This window comes from Eubalaena glacialis, chromosome 1, assembly GCF_028564815.1.
Source record: "Eubalaena glacialis isolate mEubGla1 chromosome 1, mEubGla1.1.hap2.+ XY, whole genome shotgun sequence".
Lineage (NCBI taxonomy): Eukaryota > Metazoa > Chordata > Mammalia > Artiodactyla > Balaenidae > Eubalaena > Eubalaena glacialis.
Genome location: NC_083716.1, coordinates 25,318,536 through 25,331,373, shown reverse-complemented (window position 1 = coordinate 25,331,373; position 12,838 = coordinate 25,318,536). Strand labels below are relative to the sequence as shown.

The window sequence follows — 12,838 nt, the reverse complement described above, 5'->3', positions numbered from 1 at the left end:
TGAGTGTCTGCCAAACACAAGTGATGGTGGCTGATTCCCTTACCATACCAAGCTCTGAATAAATAGTCTGCTTATTCTCATTTGGAGGGTCTTTATTTATATCTACAGTTCCAATTTCTGGTATGTTACACACTAGTGAGTGACTTAGCTTGTTACCAGTCTCTCTGAGATGGACTTCCTCATCTACAAAAGAAATCCCATACTCTGTAGGGTTGTTATGAGTAGGGTTGTATTTAGAAGGTGCTTTGCATATGCTCTTCAACAGACTCTTGGCAACAATAATTACATATGTCATTTGATACTTTATATCATTCATTCATAAATGTCATTTATTAATACTAATAAAAGCTGACATCTTTTGAAAATTCTGTGACATGTATTTTGTATTCATTGTCTCTTTAATGAAACATATCTATTCATGCTCCTATTTGAGTTTTTCAAAATATGACAGCTTTTCATTCTACAAGCTAACCCATTACTTATATTGTTAGTGAAACTTAGGGTGCCAAATGGTCCAGAGAGAACAATATTCCCTAGAGAAGAGCTTGAAAATAGCTTTAAAGGTTATGTGTCTTGTCCAAGGTCCCATAGCTAGTCAGTGGTTAAAAGTGGGCCCCTTCAACCATGAAGCCACATGGCCTCATTTTATAAACCATATGTCATATGAAAGTTACATAGTTCATTTGACTAAATGATTGCAGACGCAGAATCACATAACTTTATGAACAGATTGGAGTGGGCACTTTCATCTGACCCTGGAGCAAAGTCCCAGACAGGGAGCCAAGGAACGCACACAGTTGAGTAGGAATGCAGAAGGAAGGAGGGGGCTAGGCATGTGAGCTCTCGTTAAGAGGGATCCCCTTTGTCAGAAGATGCTTGTACTCAGGTATCAGACACTATACTTACTTTCTCCTCCTGCTTCCTTGCAAGGTAGTTGTTCAGGAAGGCTTCTCTGGAGCTTATTTCTTCATCCAACAGTAAGGAAAAAACAAGGTTGTTTATTTTCAATTCCTCCTGTAGAAATATTTTAAAAGGGGGAAAATGATCAATATTCCTACCTTTGAAAGGATTTCCTATTGAGGGTCACAGACTTGGCACTCATCAAGCAAGTTTATGACATAAAAGTAAGAGAAATTCTTTTTAAGAAAAAGGGAATATAAACTTGCAATAACTGCTCAGTTGTTTTTACCTTTTTCAATTTTCATTGTAAGATAAAACATATACATAGGAAAATACGTAAAACAAATGTATAGTTGAATGAGTTATTATAAAGGCAAAACACCCTTGTAATCACCACTCAATTAAGAACTAGAACTTTACCACTTTACCAGAGCCCTTTCCACGTGTCCCCATTCTAATCTCAACCCCGATAATAACCATTGTCCTGACTTTTATAGTAATCACCTCTTTATGTTTCTTTGCAGTATTATTACCCAAATATGTATCTCTAGGCACTATTGTATAACTTGCTGGTGAAAAAACTGTCACATTTTAAAAGTCTCTTAAAATCCACAGGTTCCCTTTCAGCCCTTTCTTTTCCTCACATTTATTTGCAGTTATCTGTAGTTTCACCTAGTCTGGGTTTTGCTATCTGCATACTTATGGCAAGTTTATCAGAGTTCTTTATCCCATGTATTTCCTGAAAATTGGCAGCTGAATCAGAGGACAGATCAGACCTATGTTTGATCCTTTTATGAAGACCATAAAGGATATTGTGTTTTTTGATCAGGAAACAGGTAGTATCAAGTTGTCTTTCTTTTTGAGATGTTAGCAGCTGTAGATCTCAATGCCCGGGTCCATTAATCCATTGGGAGCTGCAAAATGGTGATGTTATATTTCTATCATTCCTTTTTCACTTACTGATTGAAATCCTCTTATAAAGGGATGCTTCTCCCTATCTATTTGGTTACCTAGCAGTGTAGTTCATACAGGAAAACAGTAAATACTTGACACTTTCTCTTTATTAGTTTTTAGATAATAAATTCATGATTATCCTTTGATGGCATTTTTATTTTTAAAATATCACACATTCATTAATCTAACAAATTTGATAGGTTTCAGTTAATTGCAATTATTATTATTGTTGAATCTTAAATTGTCCCATTTAGGGGAGCGTTTAAAGTTGACTCCTGAGTCCTTTTGATGTTACTTAGTAGTCTTTGATAGTTTCCTCATTGTCTTGTACGAAAAGATGTTCTAAGTATATCTTTTTAAAATAACAGCTTTATTAAGATGTATTTCACAATCCATACAATTCACTCCTTTAAAGTCTGTAATTCAATGGTTTTTAAAAATTAGATTCCCAGTTGTGCAACCATCACCACAATTTTAGAATATTTCATCACTTCTAAAAGAAATCCATTAGCAGCCATTTCCCATTTCTCCCCGCACCTCCCAGAGGCCTTCCCGCCTCCACCCAAAGCAACCACTAATTAACTTTCTGTCTCTATGGATTTGCCTATTCTGGACCTTTCATATATATGGAATCATTCAATATGTGTCCTAGAGTGTCTGGCTTCTTTCACTTAGCATGTTTTCAAGGTTCATCCATGCTGTAGAATGTATTATTACATTCTTTTTGTAGCTGAATAATATGCCCTTATAGGGATAAACCACATTTTATTTATCCATTCATAGTTGTTGGACATTTGGATTATTTCTACTTTTTGGCCGTTGTGACTAACGCACTCTTAAGACTAATGCTGGAGCATTCATTCCCAATCTCCCCCCACCCAACTACCATATGCATACATCCCCTCCCTGCTGGGCCGGTGATTATGTTCTTCTATCTGTGGCCATGATAACTGAGGAACAAGCCCCTCTCCCATGGCTACGGGTCTTGGGTCTTGCTGGGTCCTGGTAATAGTGCCCTTCCCTTGCCTCTTTAACTCTAGGGATGACACTGGCTTCCCATCGTTTCTAGTCTCCGGCTGTTTCACCATTCTTTACTGTTTCTCTTAACCCTGCCCATACCTCAGTAAAGAGTCCCTGCATTACCTCTCTTAAATGTAACCCTTTCAGGGTACCATTCCTATTAGGACCCTGACAATACAGACATCCTCCTGGAGGTTCCTTAACCTCTCTCATCTTTTTTGGTTGACCCCTTTGCTTTGGTGAGATACATCTTCCATTAGCTTCCAGAGAATGGGTGCATATAAATTTTTGAGACCTTGCATTTCTCAAAATATTATTCTCCTCTCACATTCAATTGATAGTTTGGTCAGGTATAGAATCTAATGTTAGGAATAATTTTCCCTCAGAATTTAAAGCCTTCATTCTTGGTCTTCTTGCTTCTAAGTTATGGTATGCTTCATTTATATTCTTACTGCTGAATCAAATTAAGTCAGACTTTTCATCTGATCTTTTGGGGCATGTATATTATTCATTCATTCAACATACAGGATGAGCCCAGCCCTTTGCTAGTTGCTGGAAATACAAAAATGAACAAGACAGACTCGGTCCCTACCCTCATGGAGCTTATAGTCTTGGGAGCATTAAAAAGTGATTCACAATAAATTAAAATTCAGTTGTAACAAGTGATAGGAAGTAAAAGAACAGAGTATATAACAAGAAGATCTAACCTAGTCTGGGACCTGACAGATGAGTAGATGTAGCCCAGGAAGCAGAGAAGTGGACAGAGTCTTACTGCCGCGTTGGGAGGAAGGAGATGTGAACGGGAGGCAGAGAACTGAGCATGGCAAGTGAGGGGGCGGGTGGCACAGATGAGGCTGGAGCAGGAGTCACGGCCAGCGAGTGCAGGACCTGGATGCCAGACAGGGTGTTGGTCTTTGTCCTAAGAGCAATGAGAGGCCCCGGAGGCTCCTTTAAAGAACAAGTCATATAAGTAAAGCTTTTATTTACCTGGCTGACAACCATCTCCGCCCTCACTCTCCTTTCAAAGAGTCTTTTCAAATGTTCATCAAAATTCTGTGTGCTTTCTTGAATGGAGTTTTGAAGTTTCTTCATTTCTGTTTCTAATGACTAAAAGGAAATCAACAGCAAAGTTAACATTTAGGAACATCAAATGTTCCTAGGAAGTGGTTGTTTACATTTTGCTAACAGAAAGGGGCAGGTGGAGGGCAGGCCTTGTGAGGTACTCTGGGCTCCCCCTTTAACCAGAGATGTTTCTGCTGGGTCTGTTATATTGTGAATCTGAAATTTTTGCTTAAAAAAGATTACATTGGAAAAAAATAGTTAAAATCACTGATCAGGGCTAATGATGCAAGCAGACAGAGGTCTAGTACAACAAATTGCAGCAAAGTTTTCCAGAAAATTCTGACTCTCTATACAGGACAGAAATTTCCAGGCACACAATCTGGCCCTAAGAAATCTTGATTTGTTTTTTTAAGTTATGAATACAGTTGGTGGTTGAATAACATGGGTTTGAACTGTGTGTGTCCATTTATACACAGTTTTTTTTTTCAACAAATATGTATCACTGCCGCAGACCGGCTGCAGAAAGCTGGGAGTTCCTGGCGGTGAGGGGTAAGGAACTGAAAAGCACCAGTATGGGATCAGAAGGGCCAAGACAACTGATGGTTGCAAGGCAAGTTTATTCAAAGAACATGATCACATATATAGGTTAGTTAAGGAACAGAAAGAAGGCAATAAATCAGTAAACCTTGTTTTCCACATGATCCTGTTGCCACCTGACTATGCGTCAGCATGCCCAGTGGGCCATTCTTTGGAGTTACAGACCGTCCCTTCAGGGCAGGACGTCCTTCTTCTGGGGAGCAACCAGGGGCTCTTTAGCCGGAGCAGACTCCTGGGATTAACCAGGGGCTCTTTGGCCAGAGCAGACTCCTGGAACGAAACTGGCCTCCAGCCATTTTCCTTTTTTACGCTCAAAACCACAGAGTCAGGAGTGCATACCAAGAAAGAGACAAGCAGTTCTCCGGAAAGCAGAAAGCTGATTAAGCTTACAGCTTGGGGGCTACCACATATCACAGTACTACACCATCCACAGATGGTTGAATCCACAGATGTGGAGGGCCAACGGTAAAATTACACTCGGATTTTCGACTGTGAGGAGGGTCAGGGCCCCTAACCCTGAGTCATTTAGGGGTGAACTGTATATATACATATTTACGTTATTTATACTCTCTCTTGTTTTCTGTATGTTTTCTCTCTCCAAATAGTTCTACATCAGAAGGAAAAAGTACCACCTCCTTCTCTAAAATTCCGACAAGACTTAGCACTAAGCACACAGTAGGTAAGTAGAAAGATAGAAATTTATATTTTTAAAGAGAATGACATCTGCAGATCAAACCTAGACATACTGTTACAAACTATTTTTACCTTAGAAATTTTTGGTAACTTTTAAATTTTGATATAACTTCAAAATTTACAGAAAAGATGCAAGAATAGGACAAAGAATTCTCATATGCTTTTAACCAAATTAATCAACGGTTAATATTCTACCCCATTTCCTTTATCGCTTGCTCAGTCTCCCCCCCTTCCTCTCTCTCAACCATTTCAGAATAAGCTGCAGACACTTGAATACAGGCTAGTTATTTTGGGGTCTACCACTCAGGTTAGGTCTGTCTGGCGTTTCCTATGCTTAGACCAGCATGTACATTTCTAGCAGGAATGCTCCACAAATCATGTTGTATCCTTCCCAGTGCACCGCTTCAGGAGACACAATGCTGCTATGTTTCACTTTGGCTGATGTTAACTGTGATCACTGGGTTAGGTAGCGTCTGCTAGTTTCTCTATTGTACCATTCCCGCTTTTCCATTTGTAATTGATTTGTGGGAAAATACTTGAGACTATGTAAAAAATCTTGTTTCTCATCAAACTTTTAGCATCCATTGATAATTCTTACCTGAATCAATTATTACTATGCTGGTAGAATGTTGTTATTATTTTAAATTTATTTTAAAAAACCAAGTTTTCTCTATGCTGGTTTAATAAAGGAAGAGACTAACCCTGGGAAGATTATGGAGAGAGAAGTTTAGCAAAATGTATAGAAATATATGATACAAGGAGAAACACCACCTAAATTAGGCTAATTAAGCAATGAGGAAATATTAAAAATAAAACAAATATAGCTCTGGGCCAATTTGCTTATAATAATTTATGACACTATCTCATAGGAATGGAAAAATCCTATGAATTGTGGCCTCCTAGTAGTTGTTTATCAAGTTCAGGTGTTTCTGGATAATGGCAGCATCACTATATGGCAAATGGCCAAAGACTCAGCCTCCTGAGGCCAGATTGTCCAAGGGTCCCCTATGCACCCTTCTTTAAAACACTGAGCTTTCAGGCTTTTGAAGCTCTCTGGTCTGAAAGGAACTTTTTATGATATCAAAACGGCCTTTTGCTAAAACTATTCTTCAAATGCCCCACACTGTTCTCATTGCAGGCCCTTCTCCATGCTTTTCCATCTGCCTGCTGTCCCTTCCTCACTCTTCAACCTGTTCATTCTTTCTCATTCTTCTAATGTGAGAACAAATGCCACTTTCTCAAGGAAGCCTTTCTTGGGTCCTGTCTTGGGCACTATCTTGAGTCTTAGCAGCAAAGTCTGGCACAGGATTCCAGTGCACATGCTTTCTGGAGGGAGTGCTCTTTTGACACCTATACGGGGGTGAGGGAAACGGGTAGGAAGGGGCAGGAGCTGAGCTATGATGTGCTCTCAGGTGGCCCAGCCTTGGCCTGATTCTCAGGGGTATAAGGGTAATAGAGAGGCTCTGCTGACCTGTCCCAATTTGAGCCGAGAGGGCTGGACTTTCATACCCCCATCTCATCAGTCAATTGCTGGCTGTTCTGGGTGGGAGCAGCGGTATAACCTTGCGGTGTCTCTGGACAATAATGTCCCCTTGGTCAGCCAAGGACAAGACTCCAGTGGCCTTGGGTATAAGCCTTCAGCTGCAGCACTCACAGCAGCGAAGGGATGGGCATGCCAGCCTGTAAAGGGGACCAGGTGAACACCCCGATCTAAGTTAGTGCCTCTGTGTTTACTGTTATAGATGGCATTTGAACTTGTCCTTCCTAATTTATCACATTGTAGCTAAATAATTATTTTGTGAATGTCCAGTTAATATATAACCCCCTTCACCACCAGATAGTGAACACTGAGGGTTGAGGGCTGTGTCTTTCTATTCACCACGTGTCCCTTGGATCTAACATAGTGTACATAGTGGGAACTCAAGGAGTATTGGTTAAAAACACAAGTTTCCCTCAAACTTTCCTGGGGGAATCTAATTTTGTCTAAAAATGTCTGTATCAGATGCTGAGAAACGAGAAGCAGGGGAGGTGAGAGATGGGAGACCAAGTAGGAAGGATGAATAAACAATGTAGAATCCATCACATCAAGATTTTCTCCCATTCCCGGAACCTCCCTGGTAGTCCAGTGGTTAAGAATCCGCCTTCCAGTGCGGGGGACGCGGGTTCGATCCCTGGTCCAGGAAGATCCCACATGCCATGGAGCAACTAAGCCCGGCCACCACAACTACTGAGCCCATGCGCTGCAACTACTGAGCCCGCATGCTGCAACTACTGAAGTTCATGCGCCTAGAGCCCATGCTCCACAACAAGAGAAGCCACCGCAATGAGAAGGCCGTGCACACCGCAACAAAGAGTAGCCCCCGCTTGCTGCAACTAGAGAAAGCCTGTGCACATCAGCGAAGACCCAACGCAGCCAAAATATAAATTTAAAAAAAAATTTTTTTTAAATGACTGAAAAAATAATTCAGTGTCAGGGAAGTAGGTAGAGGTATAAAATGAGATAAGATTTGCATTAGTCAATAATTGTTGAAGCTGCATAAGGGGGTCATTATATATGTTTGACATTTTCCATAACACAAAATTTTTTTTAAAAAAGGTTCTTTTAAAAGAGGGGAATTAGAGACAGTGAACATCAGTTTTTCGAGGAGACATTGAGCAGTGGATTGAGAGGAAAGTGGAGTCAAGGGAGTGTTTGTTTTTTCTTTTCTTTTAACTTTTTATTTTGAAATAAATTCAGACTAACCCCAAAGTCACAAGAGTAATAGAACTCCAGAATCCCGTTCAAGGGAGTCTTTCTTTCTTTTGTATAAGATGAGAGATGTATACAATGTGTAAGACTACAGCACGTGTCTATGGAAAAATCCAGTAGAGGGGGAAAACTGACAATGCAGGGAAAAGGGGCAAATTGCTGGAGTAACAGCACTGAACAGGTAAGATGGGATGGGACCTAGTGCACGAGTCGAAGACCAGGCTTGGGCAGCTGCAAGGCCATTTCACCCATAAGGAACAGAAGGCAGGGAGGATCTCTGGATTCAAGGCAGGTGGGTGGTAGATGTGGTGGGAGAGGCGTAAGGAAAATCTCTTTTAGTTGCTTCTCTTCTCGCAGTGAAAAAGAAAATAAGGTGAGAGTGAGTTGAGGGTCAGGTGTTGGAGGTTTGAGGATAGGGGAGAACACATGAAGTGGTCCTCTAGGATCTTGCTGGGATCTTGTGGTCCACCCACCAGCAGAAGCTGCACCACGTGGTTACTTGTTAGAAATGCAGAATCTCAGGGTCCTTCTATGTCCTCAGAATGACGGACTCTGAATCTGTATTTTAAAAAAGATCCCCCAGGTGATGTGGATTAAGCTAGGGGGAAATTGAAAGCTAGGGGGAATAGCATTGTTGAGCAGCTTTAGGGACCCAATAAAGATTAAGGTCATTAGACTGAAACCAGTCAGTGTTTTTCCTTTACCCACTGCATGGTGCAGGTGCAGAGAAGGTTGAGTCCTGGTTTAATCAAGGCTGAGGTTTTACCAGGTGAGCATGGCCAAGGAGCAGGGGGTGAAGGTGTAGGCAGCAGACTATTTTACAGTGCAAGACTGTGGAGTAAATGGCACCACTTTAGGCATCTATACTCCATAACTTCTTGAAATCTTTACTGCATTCAAAACTACTCATTTTGGATAAAATACAAAGACATTGTTAGAGGACTGCACTGAATAAAAGCAGGGACAAGTTAACAATATGTTCAAAGGAATTGTTTACCATAAAGCTGACAAACTGCCCTGCCTCAAATGATGGTATGACTTTACTTTCTTCACAGAAGAATAAATATCATTTACTTGGTTGTATACCATCACCTTTTACATCTCTATTATAATTGTAAGCACTTTTAATGTGGGAATGTTTCTTTGTGATGGAAGGATAAAAGTGGGAGACCTGCACTGCAAAAATCTCAAATTAGAACTTTATTGACTGTGTCATTTTTCTCTCAAGTCTTTTCCTTGAAATTGAGAGCAAGTCAAGCAAGAGAATACAGCTCAAATTGACGTAGGCAATAGAGAGCAGTACCTTGCAGTGCCTTGAACATACTATCATAGGTGTTCATTAGATATTTGAAGAATGAATGAAGGACCAAATGAACTGTAATGATGTGAAATTTGAAATCAATAAGAACTTTAAAAAATTGCTGTATGTTCTTTTCGTTTTAAATTGTCCCAAGTCTTTAAATTTATCTCCATTCCCTTCTTCAAATTCTCTTGAGAATTTAAGCCAAAACACCATCCTTAGGCTGCTAAAGACACTGAGAAAATAAAGAGCACTTCATTTGAAAAGATACTGAAACAAAACCCTTGATAAGGTAGGTTATATTCTTTGCTCTTCTGACCTTTCTATACTTATCTCTTTCTTCATTTAATTCCTTGACTTTTTTCTCATACGCTTTGAATTGTTTCCTTTCCTCTTCAGACCACAAAGCATCAGGCTTGGACATGAAAGCAGGTTGAGGAATCACCTGAAGATATAAAGGAAAGCATATATTCTAGGTTAAACATAAATATAGCAATACAGTAAAACTCAGAGTTATTGTTACAGTTAAAAAAAAAGATCCCTTTAAAAGGGTATAGTTCTTCACATTGGCAAGGCAATGACCTAACACTTTGACCAAAGGATATGAAAAAATGTTACAATGGTTTTTCTGTGACTTAAGCGAGGGCAAGCATTTTGGGATGTACCCTGACTCTTAGGTGACAAGTTCAGAAGTGTGAGTTGATATCTTCATAGCTAGAACTATGCCTGAGCTCCAGGGATACCTATGTCAGGTATCAAAGGGAATGTTTCTTGGTGTATCTGGAGAATTAGAGGTGCAGTATTATCCCTGCTTTCTGTAGAGACCCAAACAACTGTGGTTGTTTTTTTTTGTTGTTGTTCATTTGTTTACTTTTCATCAGATTGGAAGGCAAGCCTGGGGTTTCAAACTTCTTCTTTGCCTGATGTGGTAAGTTTATAAGGTACTGGGGGGTGGTATATTTGTCGCTGTAGAATTTCTACAACTCAGGTTCACATGGGAAAAAATGGTCACATTTAAGTAGCTCTTTCCATCCCATTCCACCTTCCACAAGGATGGCCAGGAATCTCACCATTCTCAAAATGTCTTCCTTCTTGACTTCCAGAACTCCTCCCATCATGTCCATGAGGGCTCGGCGTCTTGTGTTGGGGCCCTTGGGAAAGAGCCAAGGTCAGAGAGGGTCACTGAGACAGAGATCTGACACTCCAGTGGCACTGGGGACTGCCCCCCTGTCCCCAATGTTAGAATGACTGCATTTAGGATTGGGGAGGGTGGGCAGTGGCATGCATGGAGGGGAGAAGAGGAGGCCACTGAGATTCCAGTGACCTCTGACCACGACAAATGCCTTGATGTGTTTCTATGGTGGAGTACAAGACTATTCAACCAAATTAGGAACAAATATCCCTAAAAGAAAAAGGGTCTTAGGTACCATTTGAAAAAAACTGCATACCCGTGACAGAAGCAATTGCTCCATTTCACAGGTCACAAGCAATTCTGTTTTGGCTTTTTGCCATGGATTAATATGTCTCTGAGCTGTAATCTGAAAGAGAAAATGTGGTTTCCTGCTGTTATTCTTAGAAAATTCAAGCCATACTTTCTTTCCACACACCGGGAGGAGGTTAGAAGGGATTAAGGAGATAGAGGGACTATCCAGATTTTGCAACCAATTTCCTATCTTGGAATGAAGATGAGGTCCAAAATGAGGGAGTTAGAAAAATAGATGGTTACTGTTAACAGGGACTGTATAAGTGTTTGTTATTACTTCTAAGCAACACTATTATCTTTTGCCCCAAAGTAATCAAGATGGTTTCATGTGAGCAAGGGTATTCTCTTTGAGTTACTTTTTATAAATGAAATATGGTTATATTTGAATTGTTTTCTTTAAGCATTTACTTGTAACTGCATTTGTGCCAAACACCTTTTAAGAAGGCTGTCCAGTGAGTCCCTTTCTCTGGGACTCATACTACTCTAAAGGCTAGATAATTACTGGAGCTCCATCAGCCTCATTCCCATTATGTGACCCAACCTCCATGGGTACAGGTGCTGGACCCAAGTTGGGCCAAGAAGCCCCTTCCCAGGTGAATCCAGAACTAGGACTAAGAGATTATAGTTTGGACAAGTTGCTCTCTTGAGCATAGGCAATATAACATAGAAACTGCTAGAGGCAGCTGAAATGCAGAGAGAAGTGAGTCAAGAGATGAAGAAAGAGCACTTCTGGACTCTCCACAAGGTTCCAGTGTGTGGTTCCTGCTTCTTTCTAGGCTTGGTGTCCAAATCTTCTCTGGATTCTATGGCATTCATAGAAGAAATCCTCATTATTGCTGGGGCTATGTTAACTGTTTTTGTTACTTGTAACCAAGAATGCTACCTTATACAGTTGCTTCTGGTAGCAAAAACAAGGAGAATAAATAAGAGCCTGGAAAATGTCACAAGAAAGAAGGGAAGAGATGATGTACGGATAATCGTACCTCAGTACTTTCCACAATAAGGGTTCTCTCTGGCTTCTCACAGTCCTCAACTTCTGGTTGCCAGACTGATTCTTCCAACTCCAGATCTAAAACAATTTCTTGAATTCTTACATTTTTTTCCTCCACACGTGCAATTTCAATCTCTTTTTGTTTATATGCCGCATCAAACTCACTATTGAAAGCAGTTTTTACCTTGTAAATAATATCCTGAAATATCAATATGTTATTATAAACACACCATGTATTATACCTTTACTGGCAACATGGTCCCACAGTTTTACTTTCCCTCCAAAATCACTTTACAAATTATAAGCAAATTAATCTTTCTAAAATACTGTTTATATTAAGTCATTTATTGGTCCAGTAATCTATAGTGGCATCCCACCACGGGTAGGGTTAAGCAACAGCATAACTGTTATACTACAACGTACTTCCAGAAATGTACGATGTAACTCAGTGTGCAGGTGTATTGATAAGTGGGTAATGGATACTTGGAGGCTCTTTGGGCTATTCTCTCTAATTTTGTGTATGTTCTTAAAAAAATCCATCATAAAAATATTTAAAAAGCAATATTCGGTATTAAAGTTGGGAAATATCTTTTCTTTGGAACCAGGTTTGGGGAGAGGGGGTGAGGAAAAGATGGCCTATAGAGGTCTGGAGAATCTTCCAGAGAAGCACAACTACACACAATATTCTTCCTCTGTATGGACAGGTCATTTTCAGGTAGAAACGGAACCCAAGCTGTCCAGTTGGATCAGCCAGTTACTAAGGTGGATGTGGGCCCAACTGGATTGCCCCTAGCTCTGCTGATGAGTAGAATGATGGGTCAAACTAAAAGTAGACTTGACTTTACCATCAGAGTTCAGTCTATATATCTATCCTACTGAAGATGAAACCATTAAAGCAGGGTAGAAAATGATCTTAACGGCTGGCACCAGAATTTCTCTTAGGCTGAAATTACTTTCTTGTAGGAAAACACCTTAATAAAGCAGCAGGAAGGTGAGACACTGAGGGCATAGGTCAGCAGAAGCTAAGCAACAAAAGGGATAACTCAACGGTTCTCAGTATAAATGCACAGGAATTTCAGGTATTGGAGG

At 40.3% G+C, this 12,838-nt stretch overlaps 1 protein-coding gene across 1 annotated transcript in view; it reads right to left on the bottom strand.

Annotated features, from left to right (window-relative positions):
• The window catches only part of CFAP43 (cilia and flagella associated protein 43), a 103,500-nt gene that overhangs the window by 14,200 nt on the left and 76,462 nt on the right, over positions 1-12,838 (bottom strand). Inside the window, exons 24-29 of the mRNA XM_061193573.1 lie at positions 11,742-11,948; positions 10,724-10,813; positions 10,346-10,426; positions 9,595-9,720; positions 3,862-3,981; positions 907-1,014 (exon numbers count right to left, since the gene is read on the bottom strand). Of these exons, the coding sequence (XP_061049556.1) occupies positions 907-1,014; positions 3,862-3,981; positions 9,595-9,720; positions 10,346-10,426; positions 10,724-10,813; positions 11,742-11,948 (732 nt within the window). The remainder of the gene's footprint in view (positions 1-906; positions 1,015-3,861; positions 3,982-9,594; positions 9,721-10,345; positions 10,427-10,723; positions 10,814-11,741; positions 11,949-12,838) is intronic.